This window comes from Dipodomys merriami, unplaced genomic scaffold (genome assembly GCF_024711535.1).
Source record: "Dipodomys merriami isolate MVZ:Mamm:240054 unplaced genomic scaffold, mDipMer1.0.p SCAF_5, whole genome shotgun sequence".
Taxonomy (NCBI): Eukaryota; Metazoa; Chordata; class Mammalia; order Rodentia; family Heteromyidae; genus Dipodomys; species Dipodomys merriami.
Genome location: NW_027206068.1, coordinates 26278535 through 26300541, shown reverse-complemented (window position 1 = coordinate 26300541; position 22007 = coordinate 26278535). Strand labels below are relative to the sequence as shown.

At 39.7% G+C, this 22007-nt stretch overlaps 1 protein-coding gene across 7 annotated transcripts in view; it reads left to right on the top strand.

The window, feature by feature from the left end:
- The window catches only part of Pik3cg (phosphatidylinositol-4,5-bisphosphate 3-kinase catalytic subunit gamma), a 34894-nt gene extending 13584 nt beyond the window's left edge, over positions 1-21310 (top strand). For all 7 annotated transcript variants that reach the window (XM_069996243.1, XM_069996242.1, XM_069996244.1 and 4 more), the window contains 6 exons: positions 368-514; positions 2541-2631; positions 3810-3940; positions 5120-5231; positions 7105-7262; positions 20856-21310. In XM_069996243.1, the coding sequence (XP_069852344.1) occupies positions 368-514; positions 2541-2631; positions 3810-3940; positions 5120-5231; positions 7105-7262; positions 20856-21134 (918 nt within the window). In that variant the 3' untranslated portion in view covers positions 21135-21310. The remainder of the gene's footprint in view (positions 1-367; positions 515-2540; positions 2632-3809; positions 3941-5119; positions 5232-7104; positions 7263-20855) is intronic.
- Positions 21311-22007: the final 697 nt, after the last annotated feature.

The following is a 22007-nucleotide window of genomic DNA, read 5'->3' as shown; positions in this document are numbered from 1 at the left end:
GGTGTTTTAGACACTATGATAGCATTAAAAGTCTTAGGAGTAAGCCAAACACCTGGGCAGATAATAGAGGAGTTTCTCTTAACTAAGGAGGACATAGGAGAGCAGAGTCTGTGGGCCTGGAGGGGGGACACCGCTAGCATCTCCATAGAGACCTGGAGCTCTTGAGAGTACAGTTGAACCATTGCTTCCACTGTTGTCAATTTGCTCTCATATAACACTTGAGACTTGAAATTACTTTCTGCATTTTTACCCAAATGTTGAAAATCATTTTGCAGCTAGGACTCGGCCCTGGTTGTTTACTGTGGGATTTGTGTCTCTGCAATGTTTATTTATTGCGCATAGGAAACATGTGAACACTTCCTTACAGATTGAAAAATGCAAAGTGATGGCCTCCAAGAAGAAGCCCCTATGGCTAGAATTTAAGTGCGCTGACCCTACAGCCCTGTCAAATGAGACCATTGGGATTATCTTTAAACATGGTGATGATCTGCGTCAAGACATGCTCATTTTACAGGTACGTTCATGTTTAGGAATCTTCTTCAATTACCTATCTGAGAAAAGAATTCTGTATTAGATCTAAGTCATGCCTTCTACTGATCCTAATCTCATTCAATCATTTCATATAGTAACAGCAACCCAGGGTCATATTTCACTTGGTGAAAAGAGCTATGACCATTCGATAGGTAGATATAATCTAATGTGCATCACGGTCTGCCCATCCCTTCAAAGATGTATATCTAATATTCCCCAGTAGCCAGATACACTTCCTACCTAACTTCTTTTACACATCCATTCTGAACTTGATAGTATAGCATGATTCCAGATTTACCCTAGCCCCTAGTTCATTCCTGTTCACTGACACAGCTCCATGCTGATGGACATGCACAAACTTGGGTGAATGATTTAATGTAAAGGAGAGGTGATAAACAGCTAGATGACAGAAGAGATCAGTCCGGTGACTGAGAAGAGTGAACATGTTATTAGGGCAAGGATGTCACATGTAGGAAAATATTCATTTTTTTATTTTCTTTTTTTATTTTTATTTTTTGGTTCTGGTCATAGGGCCTGAACTCTGGGCCTGAGTGCTATCCCTCAGCTCTTCAGCTCAAGGCTAGCACTCTACCACTTGAGCCACAGCGCCACTTCCACCTTTTTTTTTTCTGCTTATGTGGTGCTGAGGAATCGAATCCAGGGCCTCATACATGCAAGGCAAGCGCTCTACCACTGAGCCACCTTCCCAGCCCTGTAGGGAAATATTCATAACAAGGTAGAATGTTTTAATGATCTATGGCTAAAATGCATCCAGAAGAAGTATGTCTCATCCTCTCCTCCAAAGTACATTTCAGGGACCCAATTTATGAGCCTTACAATAATGAGCTTCGCTAGAGTAGCAAGTTGATCAATAAAAGCAGAGGCACTTGATAAAATAAAGAACCAGACACTAGTGGCTCAGTTTATTTTTGAAATCAGCTTGGGAGGCTGAAATCATGAGGATCACAGATCAGTGCTATATTAAACATATACACGAGACTCTTTCTCAACCAATAGCTGGGGGCAGTGTCACAGCTGCATGGGAGGATCTCCATTCCAGATTAGCCAAGACAGAAACTTCTGCAAGACTCTATCTCAAAGGAAGAAGCTGGGTGTGGTGGTGTGTACCTAGCATCCCAGTTATGATAAGCCTAAGAAAGGCCAGACATGGTCTAGACCCCTGCCTGGGCAAACAGTAAGACCTATATTAAAAAAGAGCTACAGCAGCCTAGGCACTGGTGGTTGTAATCATGCTCATAATCCTACCTACTCAGGAGGCTGAGATCTGAGGATCACGGTTCAAAGCCAGCCAGGGTAGGAAAGTCTGTGAGATCTTATCTACAATTAACCACCAGAAAACCAGACGTTGAGCCTGGCTCAAAGTTGTAGAGTGCCAGCCTTGAATAAAAGAGCTCAGCAACAGTGCCCAGGCCCTGAGTTCAAGTCCCATGACTGACAAAAAAATAGCTAGTGCACAAAAGGGCTAGAGGAGTGGCTGAGCAGTAGAATGCTTGCCTAGCAAGCATAAGGCCCTAAGTTCAGACTCTAGTACCACCAGAAAATAAAATTAGTAATCAATTATAACTATGTATATAATCATTAATAATCAATATTATACATTAATAAAATTATATGGAATCAATATATAATTTAATTTCAACATATGATATCATTATATATAATTTATAATGTAATTTGTATAAAATATGAAAATAATAAATAACATATTAATATATTGAATATATAGTAATATAAAACATAAATACATTAACATATTTACTATACTAATATGTTATATATTATATTATATATTAATATAAGAATAATATACCATATTATATTATATATTACATATGATTACAATATAACAAATAAAAGAAAGTATATATTCTATACTTTGTAATCTATTTTATGTAATCAGATAAGACTGCTGTTTTTTCAAGGAGAAGAAAAATGTATTGAATAAATATGTATTTATAGTAGAAATGTTCCTGTGTTTTAATGCCCAGATTCTACGCATCATGGAGTCCATTTGGGAGACTGAATCTCTGGATCTGAGCCTCTTGCCATATGGTTGCATTTCAACTGGTGACAAAATAGGTACGTAGTTATGACTGAAGAAAATATACCACTCAGCTAGTTGTAAAATAGCATAATTCTTTCAGTTCAGGCATTTAACAAGGGAAAAATTGAAATCATCATCATACAAAAAGAAGAAAATGTTCCTAGGCTAATGAATATGACTCTCAATTCAAGATATGCATATGTTGAAGTTACGTGAGTGCATGACTCAAATTCTTGTGACTATACATGGAAATTACTTTAGTAAGATCTTGGTCCCTCCTGTGCTTCTCTACCTCAAAGCTTTAATTCCTCATTATACATTAAACCCATCTCCCACAAATAACATTTAAAATGAGACAGAAAGATGTCACTTCTTTTTAAACGGCAGGATTCACATTAGCAAAGCTATTACACACTACAATATACTCAGGCACTTTTATAGACATTTAACATCTTTGTATCAATCAAACCATTTTTTGCCCAAGTTTCTGATGTGAAAAGTGAGCAAAACCTTTGGCATTTGTCCCTGTAACTCTAAGACAGAGAGAGAGCGAGAGAGCGAGAGAGCGAGAGAGAGAGAGAGAGAGAGAGAGAGAGAGAGAGAGAGAGAGAGAGAGAGAGAGAGAGAGAGAGAGCTGGGAGTGGTGGCTCACACCTGTAATTCTAACTACTCAGGTTGCTGAGATCTGAAGACCACAGTTTGAAGCTGGCCTGGGCAGAAAAGTTCATGAGGCTCTTATCTGGCAGGAGTGGAACTGTGGCTCAAGTGGTAGAATGCCAGCCTTGAACAAAAAAATTTAAGAGCTAAGGAACAATGCCACATCCTGAGTTTAAGTCCCAGGGCCAGCAATATATACACACAAAAATAATGAATAAATACATAAATAGGTAAATAAAATAAAAAACAGAAATATACAAATGCCTCTCCTTATTACCACCCAAAGCCAGCACTTTTCTCATTCAGGGAACTTGAGATAACATCCCACACAACTTTTATGTCTTGCTCCTCTTTTCTCTCCCTACTAATCCATCCAACAACTCAGAACTGGAAATTAACGCTGTGGCAATAAAGCCAAACCAACCAAAAACCAAATAAGATGAACAAAATCAAAGCAACAAAACCTCCTGTCCTTCCATTCAACCAAAATACAGGTCTTCCTCCTTTGGGGCAGACCCAGACTCTGGTCTCTATCCAACTCTGCATCTTTGTATAGGAATGATCGAGATTGTCAAAGATGCCACAACAATTGCCAAAATTCAGCAAAGCACAGTGGGCAACACAGGTGCCTTTAAAGATGAAGTCCTGAACCACTGGCTCAAAGAAAAATGCCCCATTGAAGAGAAGGTGAGTTCCTGTGTTCCCTCCCCCACCCAAAGCGCTCCAAGATCTCATCTACCTGTAATGGAGATTCCACCAAAGGACCATCCCGTGTCCTACCTCCAGATATGCTGCATAGTGAAGGAAGGCCTTTACCCATGAGCCAGTGGGGTTCAGGGCTTTCCCCTGATGACATAGCATATCTGAAACAGAGGCACTCCACATGTCTCTACTATTTCCTTCTCCTTTATTCTATGCTTTGCATAGAGTTTGGTTCTAAAAAATAATCTTTTAGTGCTGTGTGTGTGTGTGTGTGTGTGTGTGTGTGTGTGCACGTACACGCGCGCGCGAGCACTAGTACTAGGGCTTGAACTCAGGGCCTGGATGCTGACTCTTAGTTTTTTCACTCAAGACTGGTGCTCTACCACTTGAACCACATCTTCATTTTGGCTTTTTGGTAATTCATTGGAGATAAGAAACATGTAGATTTGTCTTCCAGGGCTGACTTCAAACCCTCTCCAGACACAGATGCCTGGCTAGTCCTTTTTGTGGCTGTTTATTTTTGTTGTTCAGCACCAAGATTTTAGCAACTATATGTAAATTCTTTCCTACCTGGGAAATACCACATCACCCAAACAAGCAATGTATAACTTACTGTAGTGTAAATGGTAAGTTAGGGACATTGAAAATGCCAGGCTGCCAGTCCTCTGCAGGGAACAGACTCCTCTCAAGCTGGGTGCTTACACTGGCTGGCTGGCATTTAAAGCTCTATGGCTTAACACTCCCAATTTGCATATTTAGCAGCCTTTTGGAGGAAGAATCGCAATTAGTAACACTTGCTAATCTGTTTTACATGTGGATTTGCGAGTACAGACCAACTCTATGATGGTCACGAACAAGACACACGTTCACCAGTGAAGGAGAAATTGCTCTGGCTTCTGTCTAGTTGTGGGCAAGTGATTCAAGGCAAGGATGTGAACCCTATGATTAAATTACTGTTGCCTTTGGCTTTGATCATCCGCTCTTCCTCGAAAATATAAAGCAGGGAAATGTAAAAGCTGGCACTCAGTAGATACAATGCTAATGAAATCAGGCACAACTCACTGACTCTCTGAAATCAGTTGCTTTTTTTTTTGAAAGCCATTTGTAATAGATTTATGCTGCTCTTTGTAGTTAGAAGGCAATTAATATTCGACGCTTCTTTAGTTTCAGGCAGCTGTGGAGAGATTTGTCTATTCCTGTGCTGGCTACTGTGTGGCCACTTTTGTTCTTGGAATAGGCGACAGACACAATGACAATATTATGATCTCAGAAACAGGTGAGTTTGTTTGTTGTAGAACAGTCCTTTATTGTAGTAAAATACACATCACATAAAATTTCCTGTCGTAATTATTGCCAAGTGTTCAGTTAAATGGCTTTAAGAGAATCTGATTGTTGCCCATCCATCACCACCGCCCTCCCCTCCAGAATACTCCACTTTCTCCACATGTCCTTGTGAAATACTACCTCCCCTTCTGTCCTCCCAGCACACAGCCCAGAACCCTCATACCTTCATTGTCCTAGATAGGTCCCACCCCTTTGAGGACTCAGGAGTGAGTAAGGGAAGAAGAGTAGGAAATGAGGCTTAAAAGTAAAAGTTAACGGTCTGGGGATGTGGCTTAGTGGTACAGTGCTTGCCTAGCATGCATAAAGCCCTGCGTTCGATTCCTCAGTACCACATAAACAGAAAAAGCTGGAAGTGGTGTTGTGGCTCAAGTGGTAGAGTGCTAGCCTTGAGCAAAAGAAGCTCAGGAACAGTTCCCAGGCCCTGAGTTCAAGCCCCAGGACTGGCAAAAAAAAAAGTAAAAGTTAAGCTGGGGGCCAGTGGCTCATGCTTTGTAATCCTAGCTACTCAAGAGGCTGAAATTTGAGGATCACAGTTTGAAGCCAGCCTGGGCAGGAAAGTTTACGAGACTCTGATCTCCAATAAACTAATCAAAACAAACCAGAAGTGGTGCTGTGGTTCAAGTGGTACAGGGCTAGCCTTGAGCATAAGAGGTTCAGGGACAGAATGCCCAGACCCAGAGTTCAAGCCCCAGGACTAGCAGGAAAAAAAAGTAAGAGTATGGTTCTTGGTTGGCTCAGATAAAAATGTCATCCAGTCCCTATCTCAAAAAATGAACCAGGCATGGTCATGTGTCCTTGTAATCCTTGATACTAGAAGGTGTCATTACAGGATCATGGTCTAAGATCAGCCTCGGGCAAAAACAGGAGACCCTATGAACAGTAAATAAAGCATAAAAAAGATGGAGATATGGCTCAAGTTGTAGACTAGGTTTCTATCAGGTGAAGACCCCAAATTTGAACCCAGAACTAAAACAGGTAAACAGTAATTCAGAGTGAAAGCTTGAACTCTCCCTTCTTGTCTGTCCATTCTGATAGGGGCCAGTACTGGTCACCGTATTATATTTTTGTATATGAATTTTGAATAAATAAAAGACTAGAGTCTGCCAGCCATGATGGCGCACACCTGTAATACTAGACTCAGGGCTAAGTTAGGAATCTGAGGCCAACCAATGCCCTGTAATAGCCATCTCAACAAACAACAAAAAGGAAAGGAAACTGGAAAAGGTACCCCAATATTTATTTATTTCCCGTAAGGATAAGTGTAACACAAGAGATAAGTCATTTGTGGACTATCAAAATGATGAAGGAACAAATGAATATGAAGAAATGATATGGTGGTAGAAATTGACAGAGGAGGGATTGAAAGTGACATAGTATTAGCGCTCTTCAGCGGCAGCAGGTGTATGGAAGCCCCTCCCCCAGGCATGAGCTATCGGTCTGTCCCTGAGTTACTTGAAAACCATGAGCAAGTCTTAGGCATATCATGGTGACATATTAGTCAGGGTGTTGAGTGTATGTTTCTAAGAATACTTTTGAGTCAAGAATGTCTTTTAATGGCATTTGGCTCCCGTCAGAAGCACAGCAGAAGGTTATAAAACACGCCTCATTCAAAAAAATGCTCTGTGGCTACTACTTCTTTCACACACCTGCTAAGACCAAAAATACCACAAGCTAAGAAAACAGGAAAAAATACACTTGCACAAGATAGCACATTTTTAGTCAATCCAAAAATCATTTCAAGAAACTAATGTGTTATTACAAGCACTCATGCTATGTAATGATGTCAGACATTTTCTTCTTTTAAGGAAACCTATTCCATATTGACTTTGGACATATTCTGGGGAATTACAAAAGTTTCCTGGGCATTAATAAGGAAAGAGTGCCATTTGTGCTGACTCCAGACTTCCTGTTTGTGATGGGGACATCTGGAAAGAAGACAAGCCCACACTTCCAGAAATTTCAGGTATGTCTCCTTTGATTGCAAATACCAAGCAACCAGGTGTGGCAGCACGTTGCTTTCCCGTCTCCTTCCACCTGGGGCTCACCCAGCCTTTACTGTCACTTCTGCTACGGCACCCCAACCTCTCTCATTACTTCTTCCCACTCCCCAAGTGGAGACTGATGTGTCCCAGTTACCCTCCTACCTAAGACAAAACAAGTGAAGAATTTCCCTGAGTGGTGACGCTTAGGGTGACGGTACGGGAGGCCAGGGTGAGGCTGGAGGTGAAGAAAGGCCGGGAAGGGAATCAGGAAAAAAAGGCTTAGGACTGGATATATATCCAGTCGTTGCATCGACTAGAAGATTCAGACTTCACACAGAGTTTGGGACTCTCCGATCATCATGAGCTGAATTTTATTTCTATGGCCATGTGTTTTTATCACATGATGAAGACAGAGATCTCCTTGGCTTAACTCCTGGGCTTAACTTGCCTCTCTGCAAAGTAAGAAGGAAGCATCCCTTTCCCCATGGAAAGCTATTCAGCCCGGCCCACTTTCTACTCAGAGCTTAGATTTGTCGTACTTGCCTAGTGTCCACTTGCAAATGTCCACAAGTCTCCCATAGCTCTGGGAATGTTCAGTCTCTGCATATTCTTACATTCTTGCCTGCTCTATATCCTCAGTGTGTGTGAGTGTGTGTGTGTGTGTGTGTGTGTGTGTGTGTGTGTGTGTATGTGTGTATATACATTCATGCATGCATGCACATGCACCAGAACTAGGGCCTAGACACTATTCCTTAGCTTTTTTTGATCAAGGTCAGCATTCTACCACTTGAACCACAGCTCCACTGACTTTTTGCTGGGTAAGTGAAGATATGACTCACAGACTTTCCTGCCTGGGCTGGCTTCAAACCTTGATCTTCAGATCTGAATAGATAGGATTACAGATATGAGCCACTAACACTCAGCACATATCCATTCTATCTTGTTGTTTGTTGGTTTTTTGGATTGGGGGATTTTTTTTTTCTTTTTTGGTGTTGAGCCTGGGGCTTGAACTCAGAGCCTGGGCACTGTCCCTGAGCTTTTTGGCTTAAGGCTAGCACTCTACTACTTTAGCCACAGCTTCATGTCTTGGGTTTTGGTGATTAGTTGGAGATAATAGTCTCACAAATTTTTCTGCCCAGACTGGCTTCAAACCATGATCCTCATATTTCAGCCTCCTGAGTAGTTGAGATTATAGGCCTGAACCACCAGTTCCTGACTTATATTGTTTTGACTCAGAAATTTGAAGTGTCCAATAAGAACATTTTACACTTTTAAATCCAATAAACATTCATGAATACAGTTCAACATAAAACAGAGAATGATTTTCCTGAGTTCCCTCTTAAGTAGCCACCTCCACTAGTGTAGTTAAACATGTGACGATTTGCACTGTGCCTCTCAGGAGCAAGTCTTTTCCCCAAGTCCTCTCCTGAGTCCTAAGTCCCATGTGATGCTGGGGAGGTACCATGGGCCTTGAGCTTCCTAGGAACATGTACCAGGAAGTATTTCCTTGTAACCTGGGTGTTCCTGGTTGTTCTTCAGGCTGATTTTCCACTTAGTAATTACAAGTTCCAGTGGTATCACAGAAACAGAGATTTCTATGGTTCGATAATCTTAGGGTTTCAGTGTGTGTGTTTCTGCATAACACAAATAGGTTTCAGACTGTAATCCAGAGACTTGACACAATTCAGTCCTGCTTTGCTTTAAAGTTTAAAAATGTATATTTTGTAAATTTCCTGGAAGAAATAAACATGCTTTAGAAAAAAAAGAATCTGGAAGAATTCTACCTTTTAAGGGGAAAAGGTAGTCAGTTTTACCTTCCTGGAAATGAGGTTCATCTGACTAGCAACAATAAATTGTCACTCAAAGAATCATACAACCACAGGAATTTGAACTTGATGGAAATTATATATTATATATAACACGTTATATGTAATATATAATACATGGTATATAATATATAACATGCAACATATTATATACACACATATTTCTCTTCCTTTTTATGGTGAATGGGATTTGAATTCAGAATCTCACACATGCTAAGCGGCCATTCTCACTTGAGCCAACTGACCCAGCCCTTTTTGCAAATTAGCTTATTTTTAGGACAGAGTTCTAGCTTTTTCTCCAAGCTAGTCTCAGAATAAAATTCTCCTCCTACCTGTCTCTCCTGCATAGCTGGGATTCAAGCATGAATTACACCTAAAATGGCCCACCTCTCCTGTGACTGACAATGTTTCCCTAAGCCTACCCCACAGTAACTAGTTTTCTTTGTTGTTATTATTGTTATTTTCTGTCATGAAAAGATCTTTGATATGGGGAGGCCAAGGAGAGAGTCCCTGGCCTCACTGGCAGCTTCCACCCTTGGCAATACACTTGCAATGAGCCCTTACACAGGCTTTCCTCTTGTACTAGGAGTGTTTCTCCACCTTTTTGACCACGCTGCTCTTTGAAACAGACAAACTTGACCTTGAATCTTAGTCCTGCTGTTTAAAAACTGTGTACATGGGGAAACTTTCTCATCCTTTCAGAGCCATGCTTTCTTCATTGTAAAGATGAGATAAGACTTACTTCATGTGATGCATTTAGGGATTATTTACTTACTGTGTTTTTATAAAGAGAAGGGTTTATTTAGTTTACAGTCCTGAAGGCTCCAGGCCAAGCCTGAGCAACTGAGGCTCTGGTCCTCTGCTGAAACCAGATGGTAATGTGAGCTCACATCTAGGAGCAAACTGCTCCCATCTCCAGCCAGGGGCAGAGCTCAATATGTAGACTGCTTAGGCCAGCACTTAGACCAATGGGGATTCAGTAAACCACAGTCAGCATTAATATGTCTATCACAGAGGATCTCCAAACTTCAAAAACTGCTAAGCCGAGAAAACATTTTTGCAGTACGATTCTAGGCAATATATAAAATGTAGTTTGTTCTGGTTAAAAAGCACATGGACTCCCAACTCTCCCATTCTGCTTTCCCTCCCCTCTCCCCCTCTCTGCTCACCTTCTTCCATCTTTCCCCGCCTTCCTTACACAAGAGGAAGCTAAATACCAGAATCAGAAAATCATGAAACTACAGAATTTCCAAAGTTTTCCTGCTTGGCAAAGATGGTAGCAAAATATTCATCATTTAATTCAGATGGGAAATTTTTTACTTTCCTCGATTCTACTACTCCAATATGCGCTGTTTCTTTGTCCTTATGCTTTCTTTTGGAATTAAAATTCGTAACCCTCAGAGAACACATGTTTAAACACTATTGAGCAAACAGAGCTTCGGAATCTTGTATAACCAAGCTGTCATCTTTAGGCAAGCTGGGAAATGATGTGTACATTTGCATTTTGGATGAAAGATGTCCTCATTTCCAGTGAATTGCTAATTTGGACCTGATAAGGTTGATTAATACAAGGTGTTTTTTGTTTCAATAACTTGTGAAGAAAGATGCAAAGAAGTTGACCCATTTTCTGCTAAGATGAAGTGAGCTTTTCCACAAAGAATAAAACCATCAGTGCCCATGGCTTGGGAAGGGAAATGAAGATCTGAAAGAGGAAAAGCTGAGCTGTCTCACCTCTTTCTCTTCTAATGTAGCTGGTCTAGTCTGGGACTCTTATTTTTATTTTTGCCAGTCTGGGGCTTGAACTCAGAGCCTGGGCACTGTCCCTGAGCTTCTTTTGCTCAATACTAGCACTCTACCAATTGAGCCACAGTTCTACTTCTGACTTTTTCTATTTCTGTGGTACTGAGGAATCGATCCCAGGGCTTCATACATAGTCAAGCACTCTACCACTAAGTCCCAGCCCCAAGCCTGGGACTCTTATTCATAAGTTACTTTTAGAATAGGGAAATAGTTTCAAAAGAAACTATTATTACAGAGACACCGAATTAAGGTCCACTATTTCAATCTAACAGGATCTTCTAATCTCTGGAGCAGCATCTTACCAGACAGGTATAACTTAATGATGACAATATCTTAGAAAAATATCTCCATGGGGGAGATGATGGAAGGAGTGACACTGATCAAGATGCATTGGACATATAAATTGACATAATCAATCAAAAACCTTTTGTATGACTATTTAAAGACAATAAAAATCAATTTATTTAAAAGAAAATACAAAGCATTAATATGATGAAGATATTAGTAGGGAAAGAAAATACAGAAAAACATTTGTTTTTAAAGAATGAAAACAGAGCTTAACTGATAGTGTGTGTGTGTGTGTGTGTGTGTGTGTGTGTGTGTGTGTGTGTGTGTGTGTGTGTGTGTGTGTGTATGTGTATACTGGTGCTTGAACTCAGGCCTGGGCACTGTCTCTAAGCTTTTTTGCTCAAGACTAATGCTTTACCTTTGAGCCATACCTCTATTTCTGGCTTTTTGGTGGCTAACTGGAGATAAGAATCTCACAGCCATTCCTGTATGGGCTGGGTTTGAATCATGATACTCAGATCTCAGCCTCTTGAGTAGCTAGGATTACAGGCATGAGCCACAAACACCCAGCCAGTGATATTTATTGAAATAAATATTATACTTTTTTCCCAAAGAGAGCAGAATGCAACATGAAATAATACATATAGCACACATTCAATACAAGACAGTTTTCAAGGAACACAACTTCTCTTATAAACAAGTATGTTTAAGATCTTTGCACACAATAGGCACTAAGCAAATGTGCAAGGTAAATCTGGTCATCTGGGGAGCCAGTAGCATTCAGAACCACAAACATGTAAAGCAGGCAGTTTGGAAATGTCCTTCAAAGGCTCTTGCCCCTAGATGTCACTGTTAAGAAGCATTTCCTCAGCCTTCCAGTCCTGCTCCTTGTATTACTTGAATCTAGGCTGCTGGAAATTTTCTTGCAAGTGTTCCCAGGCCCTGCCCTGTCTCTAGTACGGCAATCTTGTCCCATGCCAGGGTACACAAGGCCTTCAGCCTGCAGGATCAGCGTGTGCCCTGTCTCCTTGCAGAGTGCAGACTCAGCAAGTTATAAACTTAGAGTTTTGCAAGTTAAGTCCACCTCTATCCTGGAGGGCCAGGATAGAGTTGTCTGTTAAGCTGTTTCTAGGACTAAGGCATGGTCCTCACTTGTCCAACTCACTGGAGATAGACTATCCATCTGACATTCGGGTGAGGATCACTCCACCTTCTACTATTCCTCACTACTATTCTCTGTCTCCTCCTTTATGCAGGAGTCTCCATGCGTGTGTGTGTGTGTGTGTGTGTGTGTGTGTGTGTGTGCGTGCGTGCGTGCGTGCGTGTGTGTGTGTGTGTGTGTGTGTGTGTGTGTGTACTTGTAACTTGATGCCTGGCCCTTCTCAGTCTCCTGTACCACCCTGTCATAGTGACCAGGCCCTGTTCATCCATTCAATGTCCTGTCAAAAATAGGATATTGATTCAGCATGCATTTGTTAAATACCTACTATATTTCAGGTGCTGGGCTATGCATATAAGGTCCACATTGGAAAGACTGAGAGCTTTCCAGTTTAGTCTTCTTCAAATATAATTATTCTCCAATCCCTTGTGATTTTTACGTCAGTGAGCCTTGCCCCAAGACTGAACTTGAAGTTTTCCCCCATCTCACATAGGCAGATTGTCTCTACTATGCCAAGCGCAAAGCAGACATACTGTTCCAGATGCCATGCAACAGAAGGGAGACCCAAACAAAGTTGGTGCTAAGAAAGACCATGCAGAGCAAGTTAGGAGTGGTTTAAAGAGAGGGCAATTACTCCTAGCCTGAGGATAGAAAAGGTTCCTTCAGACAAGGAAGTATTCTTATGGGACCTTTGGGGCTGAATCCAATCTCCTTTTGTCAGTAAGATGCAGGAACGAGAGGGAACATCCAAGCAGAAAGAACAGCATGAACAAGTAGATTGAGAAAAGTATATGCAATCAATATTTAGAAACAACTGCCCAGTGTGGATGGAGCATAGGTATCCATGGGGTATGAAGTAGAATTTGAGTCAAGGAATGGCATTTGGGTCCAACTTGAAACACTGCAGGGGCTGGAAAAAGCAGTTAGAGAACAGAGCAAAGCAAAGAAGTCCTTGGGAGCTCAGTGGATTAACCAGAAATTAGTCTAATTAAGGTCTATGGTAGGTCAGATGGGCCATGAGAAGTGCATCTGTCACAATGTACCAAGCTGATGAAGCATTCCTTCTTGGAATGTGTGCTCAGGACCACTAAACTAGGTCATCCTCCTCCATCTCAGGATGAACACTGAGTACTTCACATCTTTCCATGTTATCCATGGGAAGAGACCTGCAAAGTAATGCCCAGCATCAGCCATTTGTAGCCATCTGAACATGTTGGTGTAATGTCTCCTCCACATGAAAAGCTCTGTGGGGTCATCAAGTTGTTAAGCCTTCATTAAGTTTATTGAATTTAATCACTGTTCTTTTGGCAGAAGATATGAATCCAAGACTGGAGAGATGGCCTTGGGCTGGATTTATGGGCTAATCTATCAGCAGTATCACTCAGTGCCTAAGATATTAGACTTAATCAAGAGTAACTATTCTTCTGACATCATTCTTTCTCACTGTTTAGTTTCTCTGAGAGAATTGTTTTGTCTGCCTTAAGAATACTATCAAGGATGCCATTTGTCATGTTACAAAGTGTTTTCTCCATAAAAATTCTCTTGAGAAATTTGTATGGGTCTTAGTTGCTACAAAAGTACTATCTCGCTTAAAGAAATAGAGTTATGATTTAAAAACATAACTCCTCTACTCATTGGATGAAGAAATGAATTAGAGTTTCTTTTTGACTAGAAATATTTGAAAATTACCCATATTAATGTATAGGATTTGTGATATGTGGTTTTAAATCAGTTTCTTTCCCCAGTCTATTGCGGATAGTTTTCTTTGTTATTCTCTTTCCTTTTTCTATATTATTTTGAGTTTTGTATATCCAACAGTTACGACTTAAATTTTTATTGAAACAAGGTAAGCATACATAGAGAGAGACCAATGTATAGAACAGATTAATTGTAGCCTTTAGGTTTCTAACAAATACCTCGCTAAATATTTGAGAAGACGACTGTACAACCCTTTTCCTTTCTAACATCTAGTCTGAGGATAACTTTCAAGTTCATGGTCATAAGACCCCTAATTCCAATTCAGTAAGTACACAGCTAATTGCTAGATATCCATTCCTTTTAGTTTTACCAGAGAGTACTTTTGCATTATTAATTTTGCTAATCAACGACCATCTCTTTCAAAATAACTCCTAAAGGTATTGGTTTGACAATGCATGGTTTCTATGAAAATAAATGATAAAATTCTTAACCCTGGACTAAAATGTTTCTCTCCCACAGGGTTCTTTCTCTAGCAGACAGACACATCACTACTGAAGAAAAGTAAATAAGTTGGGACTTGTTTTTCTTGAATTATGAATATATGTAAGCTTCTCATCTCTCTCTCCCCTCAGCTAAAAATCCTTCACTGGAGCTTTTGCTTTCCTGGCTTTTCCTTGCTTTTGTTTGTCCATCTGTAACTTGTTCATTTTTGTGAATATATACAGTAATACCTCACTTGAACTTCATTTCTGGAGGAAAATGGAAGGTTTTGATTGTAAGAAAAATATTCCATGTAGCCTTGGATGGTCTAAAGCAGACACAGCTCATAAATGCTTAAACAATTTGGTGATTGTGAATGGAAATAATTTGTTTTTAGTCAAGGAAGTTAGCAAAGTGGTAATAATTTTTTTTTGTTTCCAAGACTTATAAGGGTGGTAGTTTGTAAAAACAATTCTTCCTTTTAGTACTTAGACTCTGTACTTAAATTGACAATGAAATTAAGAGCAGACATGCTACATAGGTTCAACCTATTTATTAGCTACTAATATCATTCCAGCTAATGACATTAATCATAATGTAATGCTTTCTTCATTAAACCAAGTCTCTCAAACCAGATTCTACCCCTACTCCCTTCTCCACTCAATAATGCAAAGCCTTAGACAGATAATTGAGTCAATAATGTTTGAAGTCAATGTCAGGTAGCCCTGGAAGCAGGGAAAAATCCTTCAAGAGCTAGTAACTTCTGTCTTCTGGGTATTCCCCTAAGTTCCCAAACCACATCCTTCTTGTCCCTTGCACCACAGGCCAGAGCACCATGGTCAGGAAATGTTACAAACCCTGTAACTGAGTGCAGAGGACAGAAATAAAACTTTTGGTGCTTAGGGGGGATAGCAGGTGCTCAACCATTGTCCCACAGCAAGAGTGGCATTCACAGATGCAACCAGTGGGCACACCTGTCTAATCCTCAGAGGGCCAGTGTGAAGACAGCCTGCCTACAACACTGGATAGAATCAGGCTTATCACCCATTCCAACCTACCTTACCCACCAATGTCTGGACCATGTTGAAGGAGTTGTTTAGATAGATGGTTTAGATGGGAAAATGTCATTAGCAATGAGAGATGAGTGTGTTCAAACACAACTCTTCATGATGTCTACTAACAAAAGCCAACCTGTGATAAGTTGTATCATAAATGGCAACTCCTTTGTATAATTACTTAAATATAATTTTTAAAAATCATATCAGGGGTAGAAAGATGGCTCAGTGGTAGAGTGCTTGCCTTGCATGCATGGAGGCCCTGGGTTCGATTCTTCAGTGCCACATAAGCAGAAAAAGCTGGAAGTGGCACTGTGCCTCAAGTGGTAGAATGCTAGCCTTGTGCTGAAGAGCTGAGGGACAGTGCCCAGGCCCAGAGTTCAGGCCCCATGACTGACAAAAATAAATTAATTAATTAAATAAAATAAAAACATATCAAAAGAAAAAAACCTAACCCATTAGATCTCCCCACAGCCATATGAAACTGGTATGATTATCACTAAGGATCTGAGTTCATACAGCTAGGTGGGGCTCTGCTGTTTCCCCCAGCTCCTCAGCCCATCAGAGGTGGCCATTGTTTCTGATATGCATGGGACATGCAGTTCTATTTGGAGAGGACATTTTCTTTTTCATAGAAGAGGCTCTGTGTGAAAACCAGCACTAGCCAAACAATTAGAGCCAATAAAAGCAACTTGAGCTGGGGATGTAGCTCAGTGGTAGAGCACTTGCCCAGCATGCACGAAGCCCTGAGCTCGGTCTTCAGCAAACCTTCCCCAATAATAATAATCATTCCTATGGGCGAGATGGCCTTCCAGAGCAAGACAATTCCTTTCCCATAATGGGTCCCTTTGCGTAAGGCAGGAACTTTTACATCCACATGTCACCATGTAACAAGTATTTACTGAGTACCTATGGGTTTATGTGGAAATTGCCTCCCCTCAAGTTAATTTCCCTCTTTGAAATTTGTCTATTAAAAAGAGATTGACCACATGGTGGGCTCTCACAGGGGGGATTTGCCTGGAGTCCCCCCCAGTGTATAGAAAGTTAGAAAATAATTAAAAATCAAAATGTGCTCTAAATCAAAATCAAAAGACATCCGCTAGCACACTGGTGTGAAAATTGCAAGAGTTGGGAAATTAATGAGACTATAGCCTGAGGTGAAGTCTGCTGTTAGCCTCTGTAATTACCCAGAAAGGGGGAGTCATCAGTGTGTCCTATGGGTGAGCAAAGAAAATGATTTCCGGACATCAATGGAGTCATTAAGAATGCAAAAGCGCTAATGCACTGGGGCCACAGTCAGGGAACACTTAGACCTGGGCTCCAACAAGAGCAGCCCAGCCAGACTTTGGGGTGTGTTGAGGCTCCTGCCTCATGAGTAACACGGAAGAGGCGCCGAGGCTGTGGTAGGAAAGGGAGAGGACTGATAACTCCTGCTTTCTCACTGTGGCAATTTATATAAATTGCCTCATTTAGAAGATGCCAGAGTAGTCCAGCCTGTGTCCAGCCCTGACACAGAATGACAGAGGCCCAGCCGTTGTCATTCCAGGAACTCTGCCACATACAAATGCTACATATAAGATCATTTAAAAGCAAACAAAAAATAATCACTGTTAATGTTATTTCCAACATTCTCCTTGGCAGTCCTGAAGCTTGGTCTTGGAGATGTACACTTACTAAGCAGGTACTCTACCATATAAACCACATCTCCATCCCCTTTGTAGGGTCCCATTTTATGCCAAGGCCAGCCTGGGAAGCAATCCTTCTACTTGTACTTCTCCATGTTGTTGGAGATGACAGACTCACCAGGGCGCCCAGCCATTGTGTTTCCCCAGTGCCACCATGAGCAGCCTATTGATTGAGATGGAATTTAGTGAACTTTTGTGTCCTAAGTCACCTATTTTGGCCTCCCAGTAGGTAGGATTACAGGCCTGAGCCATCACAGCTAGATTCTTTCTTTCTTTCTTTTTCTTTAAATCTAGAACCCTTCTGTTAATGATCACATATATGTCATAAACACTTTTATGTATGCTTATTGAACATCCATCTTCACTATCATTCATATAGCTGCAAGCATCCAACTGCCATTGCTTTGCAGGAACCTTTTTCCAATCCATCTCCTAGGAATGGTTGGGTAAAAGCATATAGCTATTTAAGAAGTCAAGTTTGTTAAAGAACATTTCACAAACAGCAAAATGTACCCTTTTAGGTACAAGTTCTCACTGCAACTAAGTTCTATGACATTTATAAGCTTTCTTACAAATGATGCATGCTTTTAAATGATGTGCTGGTCAAGTAACACCTGTTCCCATCACCATCTGCCTATGATAGGCAATGTTGGGCATTATCTTCAAAACACTGAAATCCCAAATTTTCCATTCTGCAGATGAGTAGTTTCCTATTTATGTTTCACTTCCTTGCTTCCTAATAAAGCGGCATATTTTGTAGGTTTATTATCTATTTTTGTTTTATAGTGTGAATAAGACATATCATCCTATGCCTATTTTTCCTCTTTTGATCAGTCTGCCATTTAAAAAAGTTGTTAAGTAGTTGCACAAAGGAAGTGGCATGTAGCAAAGCACTTTATAAATGCAATGCTTCTTGACAGGTCACCCCTCACCCTTCTCAGCATTCACACCGATTCTTCCCAACCCACTGCTTCTCTCATCTCTCTTAACTTCTTGACTATTCTTCACATCTATTCCTCTCCCCTTGGCCCCACCCCACCCCTTGCATTTACCCATTGTCTGGTGCTTGATTGGCCTATTTTTAGCCCACTATTTTTCTCCTTTTTTAGGGATTGGTAAGAATTTTTAGCAGGGCTGGGAGAGTGATCTGTCTTGATGCAAATAGTTGTGTTTTGTTTCTTTGTCATTGACCTCTATTAATGACTGCTGATAAATTTTTCCCACCAACACAGATTTCTGTAATCTCTACTTCTTTCCCACTTTGAAGTTATCTCCATAAATGCCTTCCCACACCATGATTACTTAAATAATTACTTCTTTAATTCATTGAGAATTTATTTTGGCATATAGTGATCGTTAACAAATGATTGTTCCAGTCTTATTTGTCAAATCTTTTCCCCACCAGTTTGAGAAGTAGCCTTTATTGTATATTATATTTACTATGCTCTCTCTTTTTGTTGTTTCACAAAATTCTTTCTTTATTTGAAAAAAGTCAATACTTTTTAACCACTTTTTTGGAGGGAATTTACTGCAGATTAAACTCACAGCCTTACATTTACAGAACATTTATCCTACCATTTGATTCACAAGCAGGGTGTTATTTATGTCCAGGCTTCCCTGTGCTGTGATCCTCTTACTTGTGCTTGCCCATATATAGCTAGAGATGACAGGCGCATACCACCATATTAGTTGAGATGGCATCGAAAGAACTTTTACGTCCAGACTGGCCTCAAACTTTGATCTCTAATTCCCAGATAGCTAGAATTACAGTCATGACCCACCACACTCAGCTCACACTATTCTTTAGAAAACACTTTATAAAATGTATTATATAGTATCTATTATGGCAAACATTGTTTTTCATGACTATGATTTTTCAAACTGGATAAACTTAAAATCCTTTCTCAATTTAAACATTCAAAATGTATTTTATTATATATATTATATTTATATTATATACTATGTCTATATTATATGTTATACATATAAATATAAATATAGAATAAATATATAATATTATATAATAACATAATATATTATACATATAATATATATCATATAATATTACATATTAAATATAGAATAAATATAGATTATATAATATAATAATATAATATATTATACATATAATATATTATGTAATATATTAAATATATTAATATATTATACATATATATTATATAATATTATATTTATATGTATAATATAATCTTATTATATATTTATTCTATATTTATATGTTTTCAGGCTAATAAGAATATTTCACATCTTGAAAATGAACATATTTATCTCTGAGAAACATTCTAAGTGGCTTCATTTAGTTAAGTTCTCTTTTATGTGATGTACTAATGTTTGAGTTTCTTAAAATAGTTCTACATTGTTTGATATGTGTGTTACTCTAGCTACATGACATCATGTCAGTCATCAAACCTGTCATGTTCTAAGCACTGAGTCTGTTTGTTCCATTATATTCTCCAATTGGTAGCTCCTATTTTCACATTATATTAATTAATTTGTCTTTTTTTAAAAGAGGCTTTATTAAAAGCTGGCTAAAATAACATTGAACACTTCCTCCCTTCAGTGTCCAAAGAAGATAACTATGTCATTCACAAATACTTATCATTTTATCTTCACATGGCTGATCTTATAGTTCATTTCTTTTCTGGCATTTCACTATGTAGAATCGTTTTGATAATACAAGATAATTCTTCACATATATTAGTTTACGTGCTACTTTTTAAAAATCAGGGATGGATATTAATACAATTATTCTTCTGATGAACAAGTCTTGCACTTTTGACATGAATCTTTTTTGGCACATTTTTGTCCAGATTTTATTTGAAACATTTGAAATTTTCACTTGAAATATTTATACCTATAATGATTGACTTTTGTCTTCCTTGATGTGATACCTTTATAAGTTATGGTATTGAGGCTGGGCTAGTCACATGTTATGAAATTGAGGACCTGCCACATTTTCCCATGCTCTGGAAGTACTTACATGACCTGATCACACCTGTTGTTTAATAAGAAGGCCTAACTCACCTGAATCAGCTGCTTCAAGGCTTTGAGGAGAGGCAGCAGCCATCATACAGTTTCAAAGCCTCTCTCACACTAAGTATTCAGAGTTTATATCAAAATTTCAAAGTTAATTCAACCATTTTGGAAATCAGTGGAAAGCTAACTCATCTGTTTCTTTTAGAAGTGAACAAAGTGGAAAGATGAAAACTAAATCTCAGACATATTTGTTGACACCAAGTTTATTAATTCCAGAATGGTGCTCAAAACATGACTCAGTCCTCTTCATAGGCTGCAGATACTTCTATTTAAGTGCCTAGGAAAGAGACTGAACTGAAAAGTAGATGAGGAGAGAAGATGGAACTTACCTAAATCAACTAATTGTCCTTGAGCACAACACAAAGTGCTGCTGAGATGAGTTTGCGTTCTTGTCAAGTTCTGAGGCTGAGACCCACCTCACTCATGATGGCTTCACTTGTGGGTGCAAATTCCTGGGCAGCCCCATAGTCTTCAGCCTACAGTTTACTGGAGCTCCACTGACAGCATTTTCTTTTCCTCCATGCAGGATGTCTGTGTCAAGGCTTACCTGGCCCTTCGTCATCACACTAACTTACTGATCATCCTGTTTTCCATGATGCTGATGACCGGAATGCCCCAGTTAACCAGCAAAGAAGATATTGAATATATCCGGGGTGCCCTGACAGTGGGGAAAAATGAAGAGGATGCTAAAAAGTATTTCCTTGATCAGATAGAAGTTTGCAGAGACAAAGGATGGACTGTGCAATTTAACTGGTTCCTACATCTTGTTCTTGGTATCAAACAAGGAGAGAAACACTCAGCCTAATACTTGGGACTAGTTCAAAACAAAACAAAACAAAACTTAAAACCATACTGTTCTCCAGCTTACAAATCAATATGTCAGTCATCAGATGTAGATTTAAACATGTAATAGGACATGGTGGAATTTTTTTTTCTTTTCTTGTGCTGGTACTGGGAATTGAATGCAAGACCTCACACTTTTGCCTGGCTTTTTCATTTATGGCTTGCTCTTAGCCATACCTCCACTTTCCCTTCTGACACTTTCCTGGTTAGTTGGAAATTAGAGTCTCTTAGACTTTTCTGTCCCAGCTGGCTTTAAAATGCCTCAGTCATCAGATCTCAGATTACAGGCATGAGCCACAAGCAATCTGGCTTGGAAATTCTTTAGAATAATTGGTGATCTTTGTTTTCATCAGTTTACTCTCAAATTTGGCTCTAAAAGTTATGATCATTACGACCTCTGTTTCATTCCATAAATGATGCTTCCAAATGTCCCCTTGCTGTCTGAAGCTGTTACAGGTATGCTTCAAGCAGAAAGAGTAAGTTAGTCTTTTCTGTTGCTTTTGAAAGCAGAGTCCTACACAGTCCTGTGCAGCTAAAATGAACCAACACAGAGAGGAATAGCTGAACCCAGGGCCTCAGCCTTCTCTGGATGATTTGGCTGTAGAGTTATGAATAGGAAAACCAGAGATGAGGTCATTTACCTCAACTCTGCCCAGACAGTGAATGATCTCAAACAATTTGAGTAGTCTCACACTCAGGAGCAGGAAGTAGCTAGAGGGACTCCAGCTAGCATATATCCTTCCTGTTTTTCCAGCCTCTTCTGTGCTCAAGTGCCACTCCCCCACATTCTGTATGGATTCCTGAAATCTTCTGCTAGCACAGCCTCACCCTAGAA